The sequence below is a fragment of the Salmo salar genome, chromosome 17, assembly GCF_965601325.2.
Source record: "Salmo salar chromosome 17, fSalSal1, whole genome shotgun sequence".
NCBI lineage: Eukaryota > Metazoa > Chordata > Actinopteri > Salmoniformes > Salmonidae > Salmo > Salmo salar.
In genome coordinates this window covers 20,011,463-20,037,500 of record NC_138307.1, presented here as the reverse complement: position 1 = coordinate 20,037,500, position 26,038 = coordinate 20,011,463, and the positions used below count along the sequence as shown (strand labels likewise).

At 45.7% G+C, this 26,038-nt stretch overlaps 1 protein-coding gene across 1 annotated transcript in view; it reads left to right on the top strand.

Annotated features, from left to right (window-relative positions):
• LOC106575569 (interleukin-1 receptor accessory protein-like 1) overlaps positions 1–26,038 on the top strand; it is a 401,023-nt gene that overhangs the window by 116,576 nt on the left and 258,409 nt on the right. The window contains exons 3-5 of the mRNA XM_045699173.2: positions 2,506–2,785; positions 23,220–23,406; positions 24,618–24,771. Coding sequence (XP_045555129.1) covers positions 2,506–2,785; positions 23,220–23,406; positions 24,618–24,771 — 621 coding nt within the window. The remainder of the gene's footprint in view (positions 1–2,505; positions 2,786–23,219; positions 23,407–24,617; positions 24,772–26,038) is intronic.

Here is a 26,038-nt window from a genome sequence, read left to right as displayed (position 1 = left end):
TCTCTCTCTCTCTCACACACATGCACTCTCTCTCTCACATGCTCTCTCTCTCTCATGCTCTCTCTCTCACATGCTCTCTCTCTCTCTCTCTCACACGCTCTCTCTCTCACTCTCACATGCTCTCTCTCTCTCTCACATGAATTATAGGACAAATCCCCCCCCCCCCGTTAATTAGCTGCTGAGTTGTTTCTTGTAAATAAAACATTAATGAAGACACAATTAGCCAAGCCTGTTGAGTGCTCAACAGCTGTGCTAGCCAGCTGTTTTAATGGGGGGAAGATATAGACGGTTGAAATGAGAGCGAGTGAATGATGGAGGAATGGATTGCACAAGATGGAGGGATAACTGAGCTGAGATCAGTGGCGTTTAAGATGAGGGAGGAATGGATTGCACAAGATGGAGGGATAACTGAGATGAGATCAGTGGTATTTAAGACAAGGGAAGAATGGATTGCACAAGATGAAGGGATAACTGAGACGAGATCAGAGGTGTAAAAGATGAGGGAGGATTATAAAAAAAAATGTATGAGCATGACCTTATTTCTATTACAGCATATTGGATGACTGCCATTCATATTCCATTCTCCCAGCTCAATGTAACCAATAGGTTAAGGCTACATTTAAATGTTTAGTCATTTAGCAGACGCTCTTATCCAGAGCGACTTACAGGAGCAATTTGGGTTAAGTGCCTTGCTCAGGGGCACATCGACAGATTTTTCACCTAGTCGGCTCGGGATTGGATCCAGCGACCTTTCAGTTACTGGCCCAACACTCTTAACCAATAGGCTACTATGTGATACTCTAATCTTCCCTATACTCATCATGAGGTTGCTACAACCTAGCCTATGAATGAAAGTTTACAACGTACAGTAGGTGCACAGGTTGAGATCATTTTTAGTAATCAAGGTGACAGACAGTGACACATTCACTCAATGAGTACACCCCTGATCACACGCGAACACAGTTCACTTTCATAGCAGGCACATACAAACAGCTCGTTGCATCTATAATTTATTCTCGCAACTATCTACGCACTCTCCTCCTCTCCCCTTTTCCCTTCGCTTGTGGACTTCAGTGCACACCACATCAGCTGTCTGTGACCAGGCAAAACAACTTTTCCAAGCCAAACCTTCATATCATAACCTCTATACACAACACACAGCCTATATCATTGTCACGTCATAGTCAACATAAACTCAGCAAAAAAAGAAACATCCCTTTTTCAGGACCCTGTCTTTCAAAGATAATTCGTAAGAATCCAAAATAACTTTACAGATCTTCATTGTAAAGGGTTTAAACACTGTTTCCCATGCTTTTTCAATGAACCATAAACAATTAATTCAGGTATTTTCCAATTGATGAGGTACCTAATGGGGATATGATATGATTGGCTGGTGGTCAGTGACTACTATATGAGATATCATAATGGTGATAAACCTTCAGTGAACCCCAGCCTTTACCTGTAGCTGGCCAAAATCAGGAAGGGATTTTTCATTTATTCCCTGAACATTGACATTTGTGGTATTGAAAGAGGACACTGAAGGCAGTTCAGTGTGTACGCTGAGATATTCTCTTGTTTTCTATTGCAGTTTAATGTGAATGAGTGTCCTGAGTTGTCCATTAGGATGGAAATGGATGGCTCTGACAACTGGGCCTGTATGTAATCATTCTGTTAGATTGATGTTAAAGAGTCTATAATACAGACTAATACATCTGGATGTAGTATGTGTGCATGTCTGGAGAGACGGTGAATTATGCATTGGGAAGTCTAATATTATTATACAATAAGGGTAATATGGCAGAAAATGCTTCATACCGCTTAAATACAGAGGCGCTACTTTTTAGTAGTGAGTTTCTCAGAGGACAGTGCCTCCACAGTCTGGTGGTGATGCCATCCATGTTTTTGAACTTTACACCCCTGTCTGTCAGTCGCCATGTGCTCCTGGCTCCTCGTCCTCATTCCGGGTGCGAGTGGTCGTGTGTTTACTCCTGACTCTGCCCTCCCATTGGCTCTCGCTGCCCCGGCTCTGACTAGGTCACAGCTGGTGCTAGTGCTCTGGCACGGCTGGGTGAGCAGATAGCTGTAGGCCCCGGCAACCACAGCTACTGCTCTATCCGCTTCTTATATGTGTTCCATTCTGTCTACATATTTTCTACTGTTCCTGTGTGGTGGAAATAGCTTAGAGAGGGGTGATAGGTTGGAAGTGTTGCCACTTTGAGAAGAAAATGCTACTGTAAACAATTGTAGTGAGGGCAATTATTACCTCCTGATTCAAGATGGTCAAATCAATATTGGCAATGCACATAGAGACTTAACTAAGGCCAGTCATTTATTTGACTCTGATCCCACTTCCCAGCGCCAAATACCATTTAAATGATCAGCATATTTCAGCTTGTTTACTTGTGTTAGGAAACAAATGTGCTTATATCGTGTCATTATAACACCTTTATGACGCTCTTATGACAGTCCTATTAATCTACCTTTCCCTCTCTCTTTTCTCCTCAGTGGACGACTGCACGGATTGGTCAGTGGACTACTTGAAATACAAAGTGCTTTTGGGGGAACCGGTGCGGATTAAATGTGCTTTATTCTATGGATACATCAGAGCAAACTACACCCACTCCCAGAGTGTGGGACTAAGCCTTATGTGGTATAAAAGTACAGGACACGGAGACTTTGAGGAGCCTATCTCTTTCGACGGCATCAGAATGAACAAGGAGGAGGACGCTATCTGGTTTAGACCCACCGAGCTCCAAGACATTGGACACTATTCCTGTGTATTGAGGTCAGTTGTTCTGTTATGTTCCTGTGTATTGAGGTCAGTTGTTCTGTTATGTTCCTGTGTATTGAGGTCAGGTGTTGTGTTATATCTAGTCAACCTAGAGCAATTTAGTGCTATTAAATATAACCGCTATCTTATCTGGTAGTTGTTGAAGTGCATTGTGGAAATTGGTTATCTTCCTTCCAAAATGGCTCGGTTTCTGTACCTATTCCTGGTTGTTTACATAACAGTTGTGGTAAAAGAGTGGGGGAGAGGAGTTTCTGCAACCTATGCACATAAATCAAGCTGCTTTAAAGTCCTCCCCTGCAGATTACTAATGAATTCTCTAATCCCCAGCCAGAAGAGAGTTGGACAATTTTTTTTAGTTTTTTTTTCTCCGGGGGACAATAAGGTATTAAGTGTCATTGGCAGACCCATAACTCTTAGGCTTCTCAACTCCTGTTCTAAAACGCACCATCTATGGAGTCTGGAGCGAGGGAGGAAAGATATGAAGATGGACAGTTATTCACGGCTGTGAAGTGGTGGTGGAGGAAACAAGAGAGGTGTAGAGAGACAGAAAAGGAGAGATAATGTACCTCCTCCCCTTGTCGAATAAAGACACCCGTCGGAGTACAACATTATCATTTATGAGTTCCATAATGTTGTAAAGTTTCTGGCTTCCTACGTCATATTGATAGAAGAGAGGGTTTCATTCCTGTAAAGGTTGTTCGTACCCAGGTGAGTGGGAAGGTCAGAGCAGGTGTCTTGACTTAGAAGACCATAACAACCTGCATTTTCAGCTCAGAAAGACTGCTTGGCTCAACTGGGAGAGGAACCATTGTCTATCCAACATATTCTTTCAGAGCCCCTCCTTTCTCCAAACACTGTAAAACCTGATGAATGGTTTCCCCACAATTTTGGAAAGATTGTGGAAGCTCATGAAAATCAAGTTGTTTCTGTGTTTTGATTGAGCTGTCCCTTTAATAAAGGCTTTGAGGTCTATAAAAAAAGTCCCAATGCTGTGTTTGCCCTGGTTCTGCCTGCCACACACACACACACACACACACACACACACACACACACACACACACACACACACACACACACACACACACACACACACCACACACACACACACACACACACACACACACCACTAGCACAGTCAGTGTGACCTCTCTCCTTCTTAGCCTCAATTCAGATGAGAGAATTTGCCCTGCCGTTCAGCAGCGGTAACACTTGCATTCCCCTAGCTAACCGCCCCTTTGCAGCTCAGCCAGCGAGCATGGCTCAGAGAGGGAACACAGGCAGGCAGTTAGACAGGGAGCATGGCTCAGAGAGGGAACACAGGCACGCAGTTAGCCAGGGAGCATGGCTCAGAGAGTTAACACAGGCAGGCAGTTAGCCAGGGAGCATGGCTCAGAGAGTTAACACAGGCAGGTGGTTAGCCAGGGAGCATGGCTCAGAGAGGGAACACAGGCAGGCAGTTAGCCAGCGAGCATGGCTCAGAGAGGGAACACAGGCAGGCGGTTAGCCAGGGAGCATGGCTCAGAGAGTTAACACAGGCAGGCAGTTAGACAGGGAGCATGGCTCAGAGAGGGAACACAGGCACGCAGTTAGCCAGGGAGCATGGCTCAGAGAGTTAACACAGGCAGGCAGTTAGCCAGGGAGCATGGCTCAGAGAGTTAACACAGGCAGGCGGTTAGCCAGGGAGCATGGCTCAGAGAGGGAACACAGGCAGGCAGTTAGCCAGGGAGCATGGCTCAGAGAGTTAACACAGGCAGGCGGTTAGCCAGGGAGCATGGCTCAGAGAGGGAACACAGGCAGGCAGTTAGCCAGCGAGCATGGCTCAGAGAGGGAACACAGGCAGGCGGTTAGCCAGGGAGCATGGCTCAGAGAGTTAACACAGGCAGGCAGTTAGACAGGGAGCATGGCTCAGAGAGGGAACACAGGCAGGCAGTTAGCCAGCGAGCAGGGCTCAGAGAGGGAACACAGGCAGGCAGTTAGCCAGGGAGCATGGCTCAGAGAGTTAACACAGGCAGGCAGTTAGCCAGGGAGCATGGCTCAGAGAGTTAACACAGGCAGGCAGTTAGCCAGGGAGCATGGCTCAGAGAGGGAACACAGGCAGGCAGTTAGCCAGCGAGCATGGCTCAGAGAGGGAACACAGGCAGGCGGTTAGCCAGGGAGCATGGCTCAGAGAGTTAACACAGGCAGGCAGTTAGACAGGGAGCATGGCTCAGAGAGGGAACACAGGCAGGCAGTTAGCCAGCGAGCAGGGCTCAGAGAGGGAACACAGGCAGGCAGTTAGCCAGGGAGCATGGCTCAGAGAGTTAACACAGGCAGGCAGTTAGCCAGGGAGCATGGCTCAGAGAGTTAACACAGGCAGGCAGTTAGCCAGGGAGCATGGCTCAGAGAGGGAACACAGGCAGGCAGTTAGCCAGCGAGCATGGCTCAGAGAGTTAACACAGGCAGGCAGTTAGACAGGGAGCATGGCTCAGAGAGGGAACACAGGCAGGCAGTTAGCCAGCGAGCATGGCTCAGAGAGTTAACACAGGCAGGCAGTTAGCCAGGGAGCATGGCTCAGAGAGTTAACACAGGCAGGCAGTTAGCCAGGGAGCATGGCTCAGAGAGTTAACACAGGCAGGCAGTTAGCCAGGGAGCATGGCTCAGAGAGGGAACACAGGCAGGCAGTTAGCCAGGGAGCATGACTCAGAGAGTTAACACAGGCAGGCAGTTAGCCAGGGAGCATGGCTCAGAGAGTTAACACAGGCAGGCAGTTAGCCAGGGAGCATGGCTCAGAGAGGGAACACAGGCAGGCAGTTAGACAGGGAGCATGACTCAGAGAGTTAACACAGGCAGGCAGTTAGACAGGGAGCATGGCTCAGAGAGGGAACACAGGCAGGCAGTTAGCCAGGGAGCATGGCTCAGAGAGTTAACACAGGCAGGCAGTTAGACAGGGAGCATGGCTCAGAGAGGGAACACAGGCAGGCTGTTAGCGAGCAGCTCCAATCCTCCCTCTACCATGATTCTCTATTCTATTCAGTGCTGCACTAGGCTGTGTAGCCGATGCCTGAGGAGGAGCACAATCACTCACCGTGGGGTTATTGTTTAATCAGGCCGAAGTAGTCGAGCCAGGAGATTTGATTTGGATGAGTGTGTTGCTTTGTAGTCAGTCACAACTGTTTACACCAATTAGGGGCAACACTTACTCTGCTATAATCATAGGAAATAATCCCATTGTTATGTTTTTGCCACTGCGTGCCGTCAACCTTTACCAATCTCCGGGTCCGTAGGAATTGTCGGAAGAGGAAAGAGGTTTTTCTCTAGGGTTTTGACAGGATGCTTCTGGATGCAGTCCCACTGGTTTTAATTCCATCAATGTGCTTTAATTGAATTGTTCAATTGAAGAATTGATGTTATTGATTGGCTGGAGAGTGCACATACCTTATCGTTGCTGTCTGATTAAAACCTCTTCTCCACAAAACAGAAACCTTTCTGGAAATATTTTCCCATTGACTAAAATACATTTTCTTGGTCCTAGAGTGATGACTGTCCTTACTCCACTCCATCACTGTTTTACCACAACTACTATGTAAACGACCAGGGCTAGGATAGGTACAGAAACCCAGCCATGTTGGGAGACAGATAGCCGATTCCCACACTGCACTTAAAAAACTATCAAATATCACTTTCATTTAATAGCACTAAATTGCGTATCACAGCTCTACAGATGTAGGACCTTCATTTGATCCAGAGGACATTGAGGGGAGTTACTGATTTCAAAAGATGTAATAAAAAAATTAGAATATGAACATTTGCATAAAATGTAGTTAAAAGGTTTTCAACTGACAGCGACATTATGTTACCCAGGTAGAAATCCTTGGCTCTCAAACATGGCATGTGTGTTTCTGTGAGACGTATCTTCACATTGTCCTCCCTGTGATGAGGCAGATTTTGTTCCCTTCCATATGTTGGACATGTTATCTCCCTTAATTAATCTGGAGGATTCATTTAGTCCAAATCTGTTACCAAGTACACTACATGCCAACATACTGCAACGCTCCATGCTTTTCTGATCAACAGATTGACTTCTGAAACATATTATTAACACTAGACATTAACATTGGAATATCCCTGCCATTTTTGTATCTGTCGGGAAGTTTGCCATTTTAGTCATACAATGAACAGAAAACCGAAAAGGAAGGTTTGCAATTGTGAACAAGCCTTTTCTTTTTCTCTGTAGCTATCCCTAAAGAGAACATTTCACTGGATTGCTTTCCAAGTCAATAAACGTTCACTTCCTTGTCACATTGCATTGCTGCTGTCTGGCTGTGCAGCCTGTGGTAGTGAAAAGAGAAAACGTGTTACAGTATTGTGTATTAATAATTATATAGTAATAACTTATTAACCTCTTAGGTTAAGGGCGTCTTTTCTTGAATGGCTCATTAGTTCGCTTCATTGTAGGTCGTTTTTAGTGGAGAGCAAAGTGCCTGCCAGTTAGAGCTGGGAAAACCTACTGAACCTTAAAGAGAGAGAAATCCAATGTCTGTAGTGGGCTCTACAATGCTCTACTTGACTTCCTCTGTTTCAGGTTCAATACTTCAATGGAAATGTTCTTACATGTATAGAACTGCTATATATAGAATCAACCTGCGATTTGGCTTAGACTTAAAATCACCCTTTGATTCTGAGAGATGTTCCTTTCAGGGTTTATCTATTCAACATATCACTGTCCTCAAATGACACCAACCCCAGACACATTATACACACTTTTAAACCCCTCACCATTTCTCATTAAGTTACCCCCTGCTGTACAATATTGCGGTAGATATTGTTGCTGTGTTGACACATAATAAAATATGGAAATGGAATGAACAGATCCCAACAATAGCGTGGCTGTCATTATAGAGATATGACTTATAATTCCTCCCCTCTTTTCGGGCCCAATCATCACAACACTGCAGCAGAATCCCAGGATGCGCTCCTTTGGACTCAGCTTTGCATTTTCAGTACCAAGTACCAAGGCGCTCGCACATGTTAACATATTGAATTTAGATTAGGCAGTGGGCACAGTGAGGGAGACAAAAGAGGAACGTTGTGGTTGTAGAGAGAAAGAGATTAGGATCAGGGTCTTTGAGCAGAGCATGGATGGAAGGAGTCATTGCTGTATCTTATAAACCACGCCAGCAGAATGTGTGAGTCTTACTTTGAAAAGTCACTATCGCACTTTAATCTGTGTCGCTACAGCCTCTCTTCCACTCTGGGTGGTTTTCTTCACCTACATTTTTATTTTCATCTTCTCATTTCAGGGCAAACGCAGTTACTTTGATTATTAGAAACGCTGTATGTATTATTATGTCAAGCGGATGAAGCCTGTCAGTCATGTATGTACAGTATACATCTAGCCTTTTCACCAGATGTCAGTGGAGAGTGTATGATAGAACACTAAAAAGGAGGTAAATATATGCATGTTGTTTTAGTCCTTCAGAACACAGATGTAGCGACCCAATGACCCCACAACCTTTCAACCCTTATTTCCCTCCCCCTCGGTGTCCCCACAACCTTTCAACCCTTATCTTTCTCCCCTCAGTGTCCCCACAACCTTTCAACCCTTATCTCTCTCCCCCTCAGTGTCCCCACAACCTTTCAACCCTTATCTTTCTCCCCTCAGTGTCCCCACAACCTTTCAACCCTTATCTTTCTCCCCTCAGTGTCCCCACAACCTTTCAACCCTTATGTCTCTCCCCCTCAGTGTCCCCACAACCTTTCAACCCTTATCTTTCTCCCCTCAGTGTCCCCACAACCTTTCAACCCTTATCTCTATCCCCCTCAGTGTCCCCACAATCTTTCAACCCTTATCATTCTCCCCTCAGTGTCCCCACAACCTTTCAACCCTTATCTTTCTCCCCTCAGTGTCCCCACAACCTTTCAACCCTTATCTTTCTCCCCTCAGTGTCCCCACAACCTTTCAACCCTTATCTTTCTCCCCTCGGTGTCCCCACAACCTTTCAACCCTTATCTCTCTCCCCCTCAGTGACCCCACAACCTTTCAACCCTTATCTTTCTCCCCTCAGTGTCCCCACAACCTTTCAACCCTTATCTCTCTCCCCCTCAGTGACCCCACAACCTTTCAACCCTTATCTTTCTCCCCTCAGTGTCCCCACAACCTTTCGACCCTCATCTCTATTCCCCTCGGTGACCCCACAACCCTTCAACCCTCACCTCTCTCCCCCGCAGTCTCAATCTCTCGCCGTCTCTCTCCTCCCGATCTCTCTAATAGTATATCTTCCCTCTCTTCCACTGTGATGCTGCTCTATATGATGTTAAACTGTGTATTCTAGGTATGCCTTGAGTGTGTGTGTGTGTGTGTGTGTGTGTGTGTGTGTGTGTGTGTGTGTGTGTGTGTGTGTGTGTGTGTGTGTGTGTGTGTGTGTGTGTGTGTGTGTGTGTGTGTGTGTGTGTGTGTGTGTTGCTCTGAGCTCCAGCCCATGATGCATATGCTCGGCTGCACTAAGAGAAGTCAGAGGGCACCGATGTAAAAGAAAACCGGGCCAGCCAGACTGCCTGTGCTGTGATCAGAGCATACCGCTGACAGGGACGTAATGTGTCTTCAATCTGTGTGTGAAATCAGCTCTAATACAGCCATATGACAGGGGGAAAAAGACCATGCAGCAAGACAGGCAGCACACGTTAACCAGGGAGGACCAGGATACACGTTAACCAGGGAGGATCAGGAGACACGTTAACCAGGGGGGGACCAGGAGCCACGTTAACCAGGGAGGACCAGGAGACACGTTAACCGGGGGGGGACCAGGAGCCACGTTAACCAGGGGGGGACCAGGAGCCACGTTAACCAGGGAGGACCAGGAGACACGTTAACCAGGGAGGACCAGGAGCCACGTTAACCAGGGGGGGACCAGGAGACACGTTAACCAGGGAGGACCAGGAGACACGTTAACCAGGGAGGACCAGGAGACACATTAACCAGTGAGGATCAGGAGACAAGTTAACCAGGGAGGACCAGGAGACATGTTAACCAGGGAGGATCAGGAGATACGTTAACCAGGGGGGACCAGGAGACACGTTAACCAGGGGGGACCAGGAGACACGTTAACCAGGGAGGACAAGGAGACACGTTAACCAGGGAGGACCAGGAGACACGTTAACTAGGGAGGACAAGGAGACACGTTAACCAGGGAGGACCAGGAGACACGTTAACTAGGGAGGACAAGGAGACACGTTAACCAGGGAGGACCAGGAGCCACGTTAACCAGGGGGGGACCAGGAGACACGTTAACCAGGGAGGACCAGGAGACACGTTAACCAGGGAGGACCAGGAGCCACGTTAACCAGGGGGGGACCAGGAGACACGTTAACCAGGGAGGACCAGGAGACACGTTAACCAGGGAGGACCAGGAGACACATTAACCAGTGAGGATCAGGAGACAAGTTAACCAGGGAGGACCAGGAGACATGTTAACCAGGGAGGATCAGGAGATACGTTAACCAGGGGGGACCAGGAGACACGTTAACCAGGGAGGACAAGGAGACACGTTAACCAGGGAGGACCAGGAGACACGTTAACTAGGGAGGACAAGGAGACACGTTAACTAGGGAGGACAAGGAGACCGGTTAACCAGGGAGGACCAGGAGACACATTAACCAGGGAGGACCAGGAGACACGTTAACCAGGGAGGACCAGGAGACACGTTAACCAGGGAGGACCAGGAGACACGTTAACCAGGGAGGACCAGGAGCCACGTTAACCAGGGAGGACCAGGAGCCACGTTAACCAGTGAGGATCAGGAGACACATTAACCAGGGAGGACCAGGAGACACAATAACCAGGGAGGACCAGGAGACACGTTAACCAGGGAGGATCAGGAAACACGTTAACCAGGGAGGACCAGGAGACACGTTAACCAGGGAGGATCAGGAGACACGTTAACCAGGGAGGACCAGGAGACACGTTAACCAGGGAGGACCAGGAGACACGTTAACCAGGGAGGACCAGGAGACACGTTAACCAGGGAGGACCAGGAGACACGTTAACCAGGGAGGACCAGGAGACATGTTAACCAGGGGGGACCAGGAGACACATTAACCAGTGAGGATCAGGAGACCGGTTAACCAGGGGGGACCAGGAGACATGTTAACCAGGGGGGACCAGGAGACACATTAACCAGTGAGGATCAGGAGACCGGTTAACCAGGGGGGACCAGGAGACATGTTAACCAGGGAGGACCAGGAGACACATTAACCAGTGAGGACCAGGAGACACGTTAACCAGGGAGGACCAGGAGACATGTTAACCAGGGGGGACCAGGAGACACATTAACCAGTGAGGATCAGGAGACCGGTTAACCAGGGGGGACCAGGAGACATGTTAACCAGGGAGGACCAGGAGACACATTAACCAGTGAGGACCAGGAGACACGTTAACCAGGGTGGACAAGGAGATACGTTAACCAGGGAGGACCAGGAGACATGTTAACCAGGGAGGACCAGGAGACACATTAACCAGGGAGGATCAGGAGACCGGTTAACCAGGGGGACAAGGAGATACGTTAACCAGGGAGGACCAGGAGACACGTTAACCAGGGGGGACCAGGAGACATGTTAACTGGGAGGACCAGGAGACACGTTAACCAGGGAGGACCAGGAGACATGTTCCGGGATTCCTCCAATGGCATTAAGGAGTACACCACATCTATCATTGGCTTCATCTATAAGTGCATCGATGACGTCGTGTCCACATTGACCGTACTTCCATACCCCAACCAGAAGCCATGGATTGCAGGCAGCATCTGCACTGAGATAAAGGCTAGAGCTGCCGCTTTCAAGGAGTGTGACTCTAACCCAGAAGCTTATAAGAAATCCCGCTATGCCCTCCGACGAACCATCAAACAGGCAAAGCGTCAATACAGGACTAAGATCGAGTTGTACTACACCGGCTCTGATGCTTGGCGGATGTGGTAAACCAATACAGACTACAAAGGGAAGCACAGCCGAGAGCTGCCCAGTGACACGAGACTACCGGACGAGCTAAACTACTTCTATGCTTGCTTCGAGTCAAATAACATTGAAACATGGAGGAGAGCACCAGCTGTACCGGAGACTGTGTGATCACGCTCTCCGAAGCCAATGTGAGTAAGACCTTTATACAGGTCAACATTCACAAGGCCGCAGGGCCAGATGGATTACCAGGACATGTACTGCGAGCATGCGCTGACCAACTAGCAAGTGTCTTCACTGACATTTTCAACTTCTCCCTGTCCGAGCCTGTAATACTAACATGTTTTAAGCAGACCACCATAATACCTGTGCCCAAGAACACTAAGGTAACCTGCCTAAATGACTACTGACCTGAAGCACGCACGTCTGTAGCCATGAAGTGCTTTGAAAGGCTGGTCATGGCTCACATCAACACCATCATCCCAGAAACCCTAGACCCACTCCAATTTGATTAACGCCCCAACAGATCCACAGATGATGCAGTCTCTATTGCACTCCACACTGCCCTTTCCCACCTGGACAAAAGGAACACCTATGTGAGAATGCTATTCATTGACTACAGCTCATCGTTCAACACCATAGTGCCCTCAAAGCTCATCAATAAGCTAAGGACCCTGGGACTAAACACCTCCCTCTGCAACTGGATCCTGGACTTCATGACGGGCCCCCGCCAGTTGGTAAGGGTAGGTAACAACACATCCGCCATGCTGATCCTCAACATGGGGCCCCTCATGGGTGCGTGCTCAGCCCTCTTCTGTACTCCCTGTTCACTCATGACTGCACGGCCAGGCACGACTCCAACACCATCATTAAATTTACCGATGACACAACAGTGGTAGGTAGGCCTGATCACCGACAACAACGAGACAGCCTATATAGGGGGGAGTTCAGAGACCTGGCCATGTGGTGCCAAGATAACAACCTCTCCCTCAACGTGATCAAGACTAAGGAGATGATTGTGGACTACAGGAAAAGGAGGACCGAGCACGCCCCCCATTCTCATCGACAGGAATGCAGTGGAGCAGGTTGAGAGCCTCAAGTTCCTTGGTGTCCACATCACCAACAAACTAACATGGTCCAAGCACACCATGACAGTCGTTAAGTGGGCACGACAAAACCTATTCCCCCTCAGGAGACTGAAAAGATTTGGCATTCGTCCTCAGATCCTCAAAGGTTCTACAGCTGCACCATCGAGAGCATCCTGACTGGTTGCATCACTGCCTGCTATGGCAACTGCTTGGCCTCCGACCACAAGGCACTACAGAGGGTAGTGTGAACGGCCCAGTACATGACTGGGGCCAAGCTTCCTGCCATCCAGGAACTCTATACCAGGAAGGCCCTAAAAATTATCAAAGACTCCAGCCACCCTAGTCATAGACTGTTCTCTCTGCTACCGCACGGCAAGCGGTACTGGAGTGCCAAGTCTAGGTCCAAGAGGCTTCTAAACAGTTTCTACCCCCAAGCCATAAGACTCCTGAACATCTAGTCAAATGGCTACCCAGACTATTTGCATTGCCCCCCCTCCCCCCTCCACTCTCCACACCACTGCCACTCTCTATTGTCATCTATGCATAGTCACTTTAATTAACTCTACCTACATGTACATACTACCTCAACTAACCTGTGCCCCACACATTGACTCTGTACCGGCACCCCCCTGTATATATTGTTATTTTTTTTACTGCTGCTCTTTAATTACTTGTTACTTTTATCTCATAATCTTATCCGTCTTTTTTTAAACTGCACTGTTAGTTAGGGGATCGTAAGTAAGCATTTCACTGTAAGGTCTACACCTGTTGTATTCGGCGCATGTGACTAATAACATTTGATTTGATTTGATTTGGTATGGTAATGTGAGCAAACAGAGAAATGTCACAGAGCCACACGAAGGATTAGTTTAGGGGAATCCGCAGTAAGCAGTTGGCTGTTCACATGCATTCAGGGCCTTCGTGTTATTAATGGTGTCTAGGCATGTCCTGTCCTACCATGCCTTAGCTGTCACCAGAGGAAGGAGAGACTGGATTAGTATTCCACTGCAGGGCCCAGCTGGTGATCTCTCAGTCAAATGGGACGTCCAGAGACACTCCGTCACTCAGCCACCAGTCAAGCACTGTCCCATTGATCCAGCCCTGCCGTCACAGCCAATCAGAGCCAGAGACTGGGGGGGGGGGGGGGGGGGGGGTGAGGTGGAGTGTATGATGTATTCTAGACTGTGTTTGTGTTATGTCTACCTGGCAGGCAGCTGGTTGTTGTCTGTGTGAGGCTGGGAGGTGAGTGAGTGTGTGGAGACAGAATTACCTCTTGGTGGTAATGCTTTCTAGTAACAAATGGTAGCCTTCTCTCTCTGCCCTTTGCTGAGGAAAACATACATACACACACACACAAATGCACACACACACACACACACACACACGCACATGCACACACATTCCCAATTTCAATGTATTACCTTGCTCCTACTAGACAGGGGACACCTCATGTTATGGCCTTGAGTGGAGATTGTGTGATGTGAAGTGAGAAATGTTTTATAAATTAATTCGCTATGAATTATGGAGTCTTCCTACTATTTAAACTCATCAGAGAATACATGGTCCATTAAAAAGGATGATGAAGTACATTGTTAGGCAAATTAGAGTCATTTATTTTATCTTGAGGAAGCAGTGAACTATAGTTTTTTGGAATGGCACAGGTGTAAAGGTTTTGTCTAGGAAGTAAAAACGAAATTCCACTGTGTCTGAAATACATTCATGGTACCACAAAGTGATCCTTTCAACTGTGGCACCGCATATATTGTGTGACCATTTTACAGAACGATTACTGTGTAATATTGAGGTTTTGCCCTCTGTTTAATATCTGCCACTCGACAGTAACGATGCATTGACAGTGAGCTATTACACAAATATACGTCCTAATACTTCAACCAGCCACTTGTGTGCTTTTTGTGAGGTTTCCCAAGGCCTCTCAGGGTGCTTCCCAAATAACACTCTATCCCCTATATAGTGCACGGGCCCTGGTCAAAAGTAGTACACCACATAGGTAACAGGGTACCATTTGGGATGCACCCTCTATGTGATTGGAATAGGATTTAATCCAGCGGATGCATGTGTTAAGGTCTGCATCAATCTGTTAGACACTCTTCACGCTTTTACTGATTGGAGATTTGTCCTGTGCTCTTGCCTCAGTTCCATTTGATTAAGCCTGAAGCCTGAATCCCAGAGGCTGCATGCGGGAGGAAATCTGAGGCTGGGATTGGCTGAGGAGATGGGTGGCGTTACCGGTCGGCTACTGGGTGATGCCACATCCTCACCTGTCACAATCGTGTGTCCTCGCACGGCTACCCAGGACAATTATTTTGAAAGGTCACATGTTACTAATTTCTCAAATGGAAATTTGCCCCTGTACCTCACTGGGACAATTATGCGCCGCCCTATGGGACTCCCAATCACGACCGGTTGTGATACAGCCTGGATTCAAACCAGGGTGTCTGTTGTGACGCCTCTAACACTCGGGAGCCCAATCATATGACACATAAAAGACATGAAAACCACATGTTTGACTCCGTTCCATTTATTCCATTCCTCCCGCCAGCCTCCACTGCTGTGAACATTTGACATGAGTGTATGGTAGATATTATCAGTATATTGTAATATTACAAAATTACTCTGGAATCATCAGTAGGCTACAACAGAGGTATTCAACTCTTACCCTACGAGGTCCAAAGCCTGCTGGTTTTCTGTTCTACCTAATAATTCATTTTCCTCACCTGTTGTCCCATGTCTAAATCAGTCCCTGATTAGAGAGGAACAATGAAAAAATGCAGTGGAACTGGCTTCTTGGTCCAGAGTTGAGTTTGAAGGGAATCTGCTACAGTGAGGGAAAAAAGTATTTGATCCCCTGCTGATTTTGTACGTTTGCCCAGTGACAAAGAAATGATCAGTCTATCATTTTAATGGTAGGATTATTTGAACAGTGAGAGACAGAATAATAACAAAAAAATCCAGAAAAATGCATATCAAAAATGTTATAAATTGATTTGCATTTTAATAAGGGAAATAAGTATTTGACCCCCTCTCAATCAGAAAGATTTCTGGCTCCCAGGTGTCTTTTATACAGGTAACGAGCTGAGATTAGGAGCACACTCTTAAAGGGAGTGCTCCTAATCTCAGCTTGTTACCTGTATAAAATACACCTGTCCACAGAAGCAATCAATCAGATTCCAAACTCTCCACCATGACCAAGACCAAAGAGCTCTCCAAGGATGTCAGGGACAAGATTTTAGACCTACACAAGGCTGGAATGGGCTACAAGACCATCGCCAAGCAGCTTGGTGAGAAGGTGACAACAGTTGGTGCGATTATTCGCAAATGGAAGAAACACAAAATAACTGTCAATCTCCCTCGGCCTGTGGCACCATGCAAGATCTCACCTCGTGGAGTTGCAATGATCATGTGAACGGTGAGGAATCAGCCCAGAACTACACGGGAGGATCTTGTCAATGATTTCAAGGCAGCTGGGACCATAGTCACCAAGAAAACAATTGGTAACACACTACGCCATGAAGGACTGAAATCCTGCAGCGCCCGCAAGGTCCCCCTGCTCAAGAAAGCACATATACATGCCCGTCTGAAGTTTGCCATTGAACATCTGAATGATTCAGAGGACAACTGGGTGAAGGTGTTGTGGTTAGATGAGACCAAAATGGAGCTCTTTGGCATCAACTCAACTCGCCGTGTTTGGAGGAGGAGGAATGCTGCCTATGACCCCAAGAACACCATCTCCACCGTCAAACATGGAGGTGGAAACATTATGCTTTGGGGGTGTTTTTATGCTAAGGGGACAGGACAACTTCACCGCATCAAAGGGACGATGGACGGGGCCATGTATCGTCAAATCTTGGGTGAGAACCTCCTTCCCTCAGCCAGGGCATTGAAAATGGGTTGTGGATGGGTATTCCAGCATGACAATGACCCAAAACACACGGCCAAGGCAACAAAGGAGTGGCTCAAGAAGAAGCACATTAAGGTCCTGGAGTGGCCTAGCCAGTTTCCAGACCTTAATCCCATAGAAAATCTGTGGAGGGAGCTGAAGGTTCGAGTTGCCAAACGTCAGCCTCAAAACCTTAATGACTTGGAGAAGATCTGCAAAGAGGAGTGGGACAAAATCCCTCCTGAGATGTGTGCAAACCTGGTGGCCAACTACAAGAAACGTCTGACCTCTGTGATTGCCAACAAGGGTTTTGCCACCAAGTACTAAGTCATGTTTTGCAGAGGTGTCAAATACTTATTTCCCTCATTAAAATGCAAATCATTTCATAACATTTTTGCCATGCGTTTTTCTGGATTTTTTTGTTGTTATTCTGTCTCTCACTGTTGAAATGAACCTACTATTAAAATTATAGACTGATCATTTCTTTGTCAGTGGGCAAACGTACAAAATCAGCAGGGGATCTGCTAAATGACTAAAATGTAAATGTAAATGGGATCAAATACTTTTTTCCCCCACTGTATCTGTTATCGTTTTTTGTTGTTGCGACTTTTAGATTCTGTTTGAAGTGAAAGCGCTATATAAAATACATCTATTATTATTATTATCTGCACTATGCCTCCCAAGCCAAGTAGGCAGTCTGAGAGAAAGGCATCAAACTAGACTTGGACCAGCAGTATCTGATAGTAGAGACACTGACCTTCTCTCGTCATATCAGATGGGGTTTTTATCTGCCAGACAAAATGTCAGAATGCACTTCCTTCCTCAGCAGAATCCAATTGACACTGCCTCCCTCCCCCATCCCCACCCTCTTCCCATCCCTCCATCCATCGCAGCCCCCTATTCACAAACGCTAGAACTCTGAGCGAGACAACCCCAATACTACAGCTGTCACTCAAGGGAGGCGAAGCATAACATGAACAGGTTATTCAGACGTTTGGAAAAAAGAGAAAGAATCAAAGTGGTTTGGAACTTGGAACTTTAAAGAGGAACTTTGACCATTTTACTCTCTCATTGGAATATGTCTGAACCAAACGGATATAGGCCTACTTAGTGTATAGGTTTTAGTATGCATGGTATTTCTGAGTGGCCATACATTTTGCCCGTAGGCTTTGGGAGGACAAATGAATAAGGTCACGGTAAAATGAAAGAGCCAAATTGTTTCATAAAGTTATGGAATCTAGTTGGAAATACAGGGTTGGGTGAAATGATTTCCCTCAAGGCACTGTTCACTGAGGGATTAGAGACTGGGTAATAGAGAAAGACAGACTACTGCATGTTAAAGGTAACAGCACAGCTAGAGTTAGGACAGCCAAGGCACTGCCAAAAGCTCTCAGTCAGATGGATGACATTGGAGTTCTCCATCACACCTGGAATGAAAAACGAGAACTTCGCATAAGATGTGCAAATAAAGAAAAGGTGTGGTGACTAAAGTAGATCATTGAGGTGCTGTATAACCAGTCACATAATGAAGGTGTGGTGACTAAAGTAGATCATTGAGGTGCTGTATAACCAGTCACATAATGAAGGTGTGGTGACTAAAGTAGATCATTGAGGTGCTGTATAACCAGTCACATAATGAAGGTGTGGTGACTAAAGTAGATCATTGAGCTGCTGTATAACCAGTCACATAATGAAGGTGTGGTGACTAAAGTAGATCATTGAGGTGCTGTATAACCAGTCACATAATGAAGGTGTGGTGACTAAAGTAGATCATTGAGGTGCTGTATAACCAGTCACATAATGAAGGTGTGGTGACTAAAGTAGATCATTGAGGTGCTGTATAACCAGTCACATAATGAAGGTGTGGTGACTAAAGTAGATCATTGAGGTGCTGTATAACCAGTCACATAATGCTTATGATGCAGCAGAGTTCCATCTTATCCTCTCTCCCCTACATGGATAACAGATTCTGCATGGAGAGAAAAAAACTGGGTTTGGTGTGTGTGTGAGTGTGTGTGTGTGTGTGTGTGTGTGTGTGTGTGTGTGTGTGTGTGTGTGTGTGTGTGTGTGTGTGTGTGTGTGTGTGTGTGTGTGTGTGTGTGTGTGTGTGTGTGTGTGTGTGTGTGTGGGAGAGACATTTAATGACTGCAAAAACACCAGCAAATCAGCTCCAAGTGATTTTAATTTTGTAAATGTATTCCAAAGTATTCCAACGCATAACAGAGAGATATATGTGTTCATATACAAATGTAAGCAAGGTTTGGAATGATTATGTTTTAGTCAAGTATTATATCTGTTTGTGCTTCTTGCGGTCCATTTGCAGTCTACAAATGATTTGTAATTATGTTCTGGCCCCCTGACCATCCACTCAACAAAAGGTCGTCCCACGGCTGAATCTAGTCGATGATCCCTGGCATAGAAGATCAACATGTGTCTCTCTCCATAGTCATTTTTGGAGACGTGAAATCCGCAAGCGGCTGAGTAGCTCAACATTTTGGTCCTTCTCCCCAGAGACAGAGGCTAAGTGGAGGCCTGTTGGCCCACAGTGAGTTTTGGGGAGTGGGCAGTTAATCACCTGGCCTCGTGTGCTGACAGATGAGTTATGGAGCAGGTCACAGGTAGGGCCTCAGTCCTCCCACCACTCCTCACCGCCTCCCACCGCAGAACGCCACGCCAACCTGACCTTCGCTTGGGTCATAAATAATGCACTGGCCATAAAAGACTGATTATGGGTAATCTGTAGCCCTGGTCTGTCTGGCCACTGGGTGGAGGTTGTCATCAGTGCTGATTTGGCAGCTGCTAGCTGGCTGGTTGTTTGCCGAGCGCTGGACTAAGTTGGGCTAGCATGCCTCATGGTGGAGCTTGATGCACCAGCAAGGTCCAGCTTAAGGTCATGGCCCACTGTCCATGGCACTGGTTTCACCAGTGTGTGAGATTTTGATGTATAGTCCAGTCGAATACAAGCGGATGTGTTAAGGGTTGAAAGGAGTTTGACAATTGTCCAAGTAATCTTTTTATTAAGTGACGGGGATTTATTGTAAAAATTGGTGACAATGTTTATACATTATTATTACTTTAAGGTATACCTCTAATGAGAATCAACAAGTGTTCAATTTCCTGCTCTATTAAAGTAGAACTTGCAGATCTTTTAATTAAGAATTCAGTAATGAATTAATCCCACAGGTACCTTGCGATCTGAGGAGAATGGTTTCATATTAATTCTACAGCTTGGAGCTATAATATCACAGGGAACAGAGACTGAGTTAAAGTAGAGGGAATTATGTTCCATCTTTCTCTTCAACCAAAACAAGGGAGATGATGTCATAAATGAGGTTAGGAGAGAATAATTAAGAATGGATGTAATGATTTTGCCAAGTTGATTTTGCCAAGTTGGGCCCTTGGTATCTAATTTCAATTACAATAATGTGTGATTAATAATTTATCAAGCTTCTGAAATAATGACCTTGCCCTAAAATTATGAATTCATTTTGACATGAGAGCAAGCAAGAGCGGGGAATAGTTTATCCCCAATGGTACTGTTTTACATTACACCCCAAATAGGTTTTTTGACATGTTTGTAAAAAGTGGCTGTACTATACTGATACAACAATCATTCATACAGGCAACATTGTGTTGGTCATTATTTTAATAAGGTGAGGTAGTCAGTTCATCGTTGACCTACCATCCATTACTCCTACCCTGGATTTGACTAGATGGTATACAGCTTTTGTCAGATTTGACTTTTTGTAGTAGGTTAGGAGAACTTAAGCAGCAGGTTAAGGGAATTAACATAGCAGGTTAGGAGAATTAGGTTAAGTTTAGGAAAAGGGTTAGCTAAAATGCCAAAAAAACTACTTTTGCCATCAATATCACAAAAGCTTTACCCCTTCTAGCCATGACCTCCTTCCCTGTCGCATATTGCAACAACCATTTCTATTATAGAAACAAATCCTCCATTTGCCCTCCGGCTCTCTGTGTGCAAACTGTCAGCCAAGGTGTTCTCCACTCTAATATGAACTGCATGGTATCTGTCTGTCATTGCCTTGACATTGCACAGCAGCCTCTCGTCAGCTCCCATTGACATGCTGTCATTAATATTGTGGTATTACCTTGGTATAACCAATATATCTAAAAGTATACTCAGCTGAATACTTTAGTATGCACTATGCCAGTGTTTCCCAACTCCGGTCCTCAAGGACCCCTAGCAGTACATGTTTTTGTTGTGGCCCTCGACAAGCACACCTGTTTCTACTTGTCAACTAATCATCAAGCCCTTGACAAGTTGAACCAGGTGTTTTTGTCTGGGGCTACAACAAAAATGTGTGCTGTTGGGGGTACTGGAGGACCGGAGTTGGGAACCACTGCAGTATACAGTAGCCTATACTTCCTGTCTAGTAGACATTTAGTTATGACTATACAGTAATTGATGTACAGTGGACTGAAAGCGGTGTGTTTGTCCTGGCCACATTGTTCATGAATATACAGTCTAGATAGTGCTACTGAAAACAAAGCGGTACTGTTCTCCATCCACCTGGCTCTCTTGCTTAAAAGGCAGTGTGACGAATGTGAACCGTTGGAAAGACATCGTAGGACAAAGTGTTGGCCCGGGCCATCGATCACTCAACAGCCAGGCTGACACTATTCTCTCTCCCTCTCCCACCGGGCGAGTTTATCAGCACTGCCCAGAATATTTAACAGGGGGAGCAAGACCCGGGGGATCTCATTTGCACAGGTGTCCATCTGGTGCGAGTTGTCTGGGATAATCTCCACATCATGTCGCATTTGCATCCTCCTCTTCATAAAATGGGCAGACTTAATCGGACAGACCGCGGTGCCCAGTAGAGGGTGTGTCTGACTATGGACCGACCGGGCTTTTGCTTACTGCTTGCTAATTTGCGAGGCTGCGCGAATGCCGTGGCAATTATAGAAGGATTCCACTTGTTTATAATTGGTTGTTGGTTCAGCCTCAAATCTGTGTTACCAGCTTGCGCCCCTGAAATTACCCAATGAGGTTTTCCTAAATGTTGTAATTTGTTGAAATCTGTAGACCAGAAGGATTTGATATTATGGGCCAATTGATACAGTGCTTACCCTCTTGAAGAACCAGGCTACACAGCTACTGATGCTAGTCGTGAGTGGAGACAATCTTATTAGCTGTAGATGCATAGACGGATCAAAGGTCACACTGATTGAGCTCATTGATCACATTAGGCTGGCTTTTCCCTCTGACATTGTATGGAATTCCCTGCACACTCAATACCTCTGTCCGTTGATTTCAAATAGCCGTGGATCCTTGCCTAAGAATCACTCATCTGGAGTCAAAGGCCAAACATGAACCTGTTTACCTAGCTATAAAAAACCTCAACCAGGTGTAATGACTGATGTATTACTATGGCTGTGGAAGGGTATACTGCAATCGACGCAAACTCCCTGCTCATTTACGTGAGCATGCTACTGGAGTTCCTGCTGGTGTGGGCCAATTGTTATTGAACAGTTGTACAGATTCAACACAGAGTGATTATTAGACTGAGCACAGTGAAATTGTACCACACGGTATGGTGCCATAGTGTTGTACATGGCTGGGTTGCCAGACCTGGCATTTACATTATACCCTCACAGCTTTCTCAACTGTATCCTATGCATTACAGTCACAGTTGTAGTCTTCTGGGCTGATAGGCTTTTCTCTGTCAGGTGTGACCAGTTACAAAATATCAATTCTGGCAAGTAATTTTCTGCTAGCTTGCGCTGTATCTGCATAACACGTTGAAACAAAAGGCTCACTCAATCTTCACTGCTGTTGACTTTCAGAACTGCCGTTCTGCATTAGCCCTCGTCTCCCTTCCACCTCGGCTTTCCCCACTTTTCTTTTGTCGTTGCCATCGATAATTTGTGATAGCCAGGTTCATCTCTCCCTCATCATTTCCATTCCTCCTGGATGGGTGAGAAAACACAATGCAGCTCTGTATGAACGGTTCGGACAACCAGCCACGGCTGAGTGGAGGTGAAGAGATGATTTTTCACATTGACGAGAGAGTAGAATGTCAAACTTTCCCATATTCTCCCCCCGAACCAGATGGCTCACTGTATCTGAGTGTCAATGGTTTAGATCAAACAAGTAGGGCTGACTCCAAAAGCTTAATGAGTTAAGAATGTTTTGATCTGTTAGAAACGTATCTGCATTTACTTTCCAAATGTATACTGGACAAACATATAAATGATTTTTACTGAGTTGCAGTATATATAAGGAAATCAGTCAATTGAAATACATTCATTTGGCCCTAATCTATGGACTTCCCGTGACTAGGCAGGGGCACAGCCATACGCCCACCCACTGGGGAGCCAGGCCCAGCCAAGCAGAATTAGTTTTCCCCCACAAAAGGGCTTTATTACAGTTTATTACCGTTTCATCAAATGTATACTGTATTAATACCTGTCAACATATAGTGATAGTGGCGTGAGAGAACAATGTTATACAAAAATGATGAAACTTATTAATTTGTTCACTTGTGTTTTTCAGGAATTCCACATATTGTATGAAAGTGTCCATGTCACTGACAGTGGCGGAGAACGACACAGACCTCTGCTACAACTCCAAAATGAGGTACTTCGAGAAGGCAGAGTTAAGCAAAAGTAAAGATATCACCTGTCCGGACATTGAGGATTATGTCCAGCCGGGGAAGGAGCCAGAGATAGTATGGTACAAGGTAAGACTCCACTATAACATTATGTCTGTAACTTATTTCAGATTGAATGCCATAGGAGCAGTTTCAAGGATACAAATTAAGGCAGGTTCTCCACTGAGCCTGCTTTTTAGCCCAGGATTAGGCCTAGTATGTGTCTGGGAAACCGCTGCTATGTGTCATTTATCAAATGTGACACATATATTTATCAGCGTATAATCAGAACTGTATGATCATGTAAATGTATTGAAAAAATTTGAAATGACATTTTTTTATTATTTTAAATTATTTTAGTCTAACCATACTTAGTATGTATTGTCTAGCAGCCTATGTGCTTGCTTGATGACCATAGGTAGATTTATCCACCCATAACTCACAGCCACTCTGCAGAGCACCCCCTGAGATGTCATTTGTTTTTCATGAGACTTAAACCATCTGGGGAAAGGGGGCCACAGCCCACGTTCATGATGTAAATAGTCTAGAAGACAAAGAAATGAACTCCTTTTCTCCCCCCCACAAACGACTGGAGGGGGTCCTCATAGTCAGAAGTCTGGCTATCTGAGTCGACCAGTGGCCCTCACCGGCCCCGGCCGCCTGCCCACAGTGTAACAGCAGACTGACAGAGTAGCCGACGGAGGCCTGGGGACAATTCATCAAACTATATGAATGTCGGATTAGATGGCCACAGTGCTTCTTCAGTTTCCCAGTGAATCAAATTAAAACATGGATAATGACTGTGGCCCTAGAATATTGTAGTTATTTGCTCTGTCTCTGGAAGCGGAGCTGATTGAGTTCTGGGAGACCCGCGAGCGCAGGTGGAACCAACCCACGGTATTCCAGTTTTCCTGCTGTGGGTGAATGAGTTTGTGTGGCACAAGTTCCCTTTTCCAAAGGCCTCGTTCATCCTCTGGGTTCATTCCCACCAAAATTAACTGCTTCAACCCCATACATTGTTCTTCTAGTGGGAACTTAGCGATATAATGTATAATCGATCACACTCGTCTTGCCAAAAACAGGAACTCAATACAACAACACTAAATACAAGATGAGAATGCATTTGTGATCAAAGAGATGTTTGAAGTTTGGAATGGCTCGATGCATTTCGTCAGGCGTCCATTTTTTCTACGTCTACATTGTATGTTGTAAAAAGTGTAATCTAAGTCCAACTGTATACTGCTTTTCTGTTTCTTCGTGTTGTTTTACATTCATATGCCTTCTCTCTATTTGAATCAAAGGAATGCAAGCCAAAGCAGTGGAGACAAAGCATTGTAAGGAGAAGAGATACTCTCTCTATCCGGGAGGTGCGTGAAGATGACATTGGAAATTACACGTGTGAATTACAGTTTGGCAGCTTCGTGGTGAGAAGAACTACAGAACTATCTGTTACAGGTAAGAAAAACTCCTTTGCGGGTCACATGTGCTCCATGCTGGGCCATTGGGGATAACTTGCATTGTGTTTTTATTGGCATTGATGAATGTTCATGTTGTTTTGTCAGTCAGCGAGGCAGAGTTCATTCTTTGTGGGAGAGCGGATTTAATAATCATTGCTATTGTGCAGCTGTGTCGTGTTCGTCGTCTATTTTGGGGATGGCCACAATAGTTGTTTGCATATGAGCTACAGATCTTCTGCTTGGCTGAAATGAAGAATACGTTTGGATTTTTTTTTTTTAAACACAGATATCTGAGGTGTACATTCAGGGAGAAAATGTTGATGGGATTATGTTGCAGCAGACACCTCATTAGAAATATGTCAGAATGCTGACGTTCATCCATAGTAGTTATATATATATAGATGGTAATGGTAAATCTCTTACTACTTGTTGTTGTGTTGTCACTACCAAACACACCTGTTCTACTAAGACAGTAGTTGTGAACCTTGTTGTCAGATGGTGGGTTTATTACCTCTGTGCTGTCGTGATTTCAGCTGGCGGTCTTAATTGCTAAGTAGTAGAATTTGCACAGAGCCACTTCATCACTTTTCCTTAACTAAGACTGTTCAAATATTAAAGCTTGAACTTAACGTTCCTTATCTTTAGAGGTAGGGGTGTGACAGAATAGAGATCGCTTGCCACCGCCACCGCTAACGTTGATGTGCAGTAACAACTTGGACAGTCTTGATGGAAAACCTATAGTACCGGTGCATTCAATCAATGACACAATGATTACAAAAAGATCTACTCTACTCAGTCTTGCCCTCATGGCTGAACCCTGAAAAGAAAACACCAGACAAAACCACTGTAGCAAGATATATTAAGAGCTGTTACATTTCAATGCATCACACCCATCGTCCATAGTGGTCTCGAGGTCAAGCAAACTATTTGCAGTTTACAGCTATCTGATTACAGTTTATTATCCCCTAAAGAGACAAAGGCAGACTCCATAGAAGACCAATTTCACTCATCAATCATGTTCCCTGCTGCCTCAGACGGTCCTCATCCTCTGGGACGATTCCCTTCCACTCACAAAGAGACGCATTTAGCATTTTTGGATGAGGGTAGTTCACTCAAAATACAAAATGACACATTGGTTTCCTTTCCCTGTAAGCAGTCTATGGACAAGGTATGACAGCAATCCATGCGTTGGTTGAGTTTCTCTGGCACATCCACATGCTAACGTTTTAACATGATGCAGCGAAAGATTATAATAACGGTCCCAT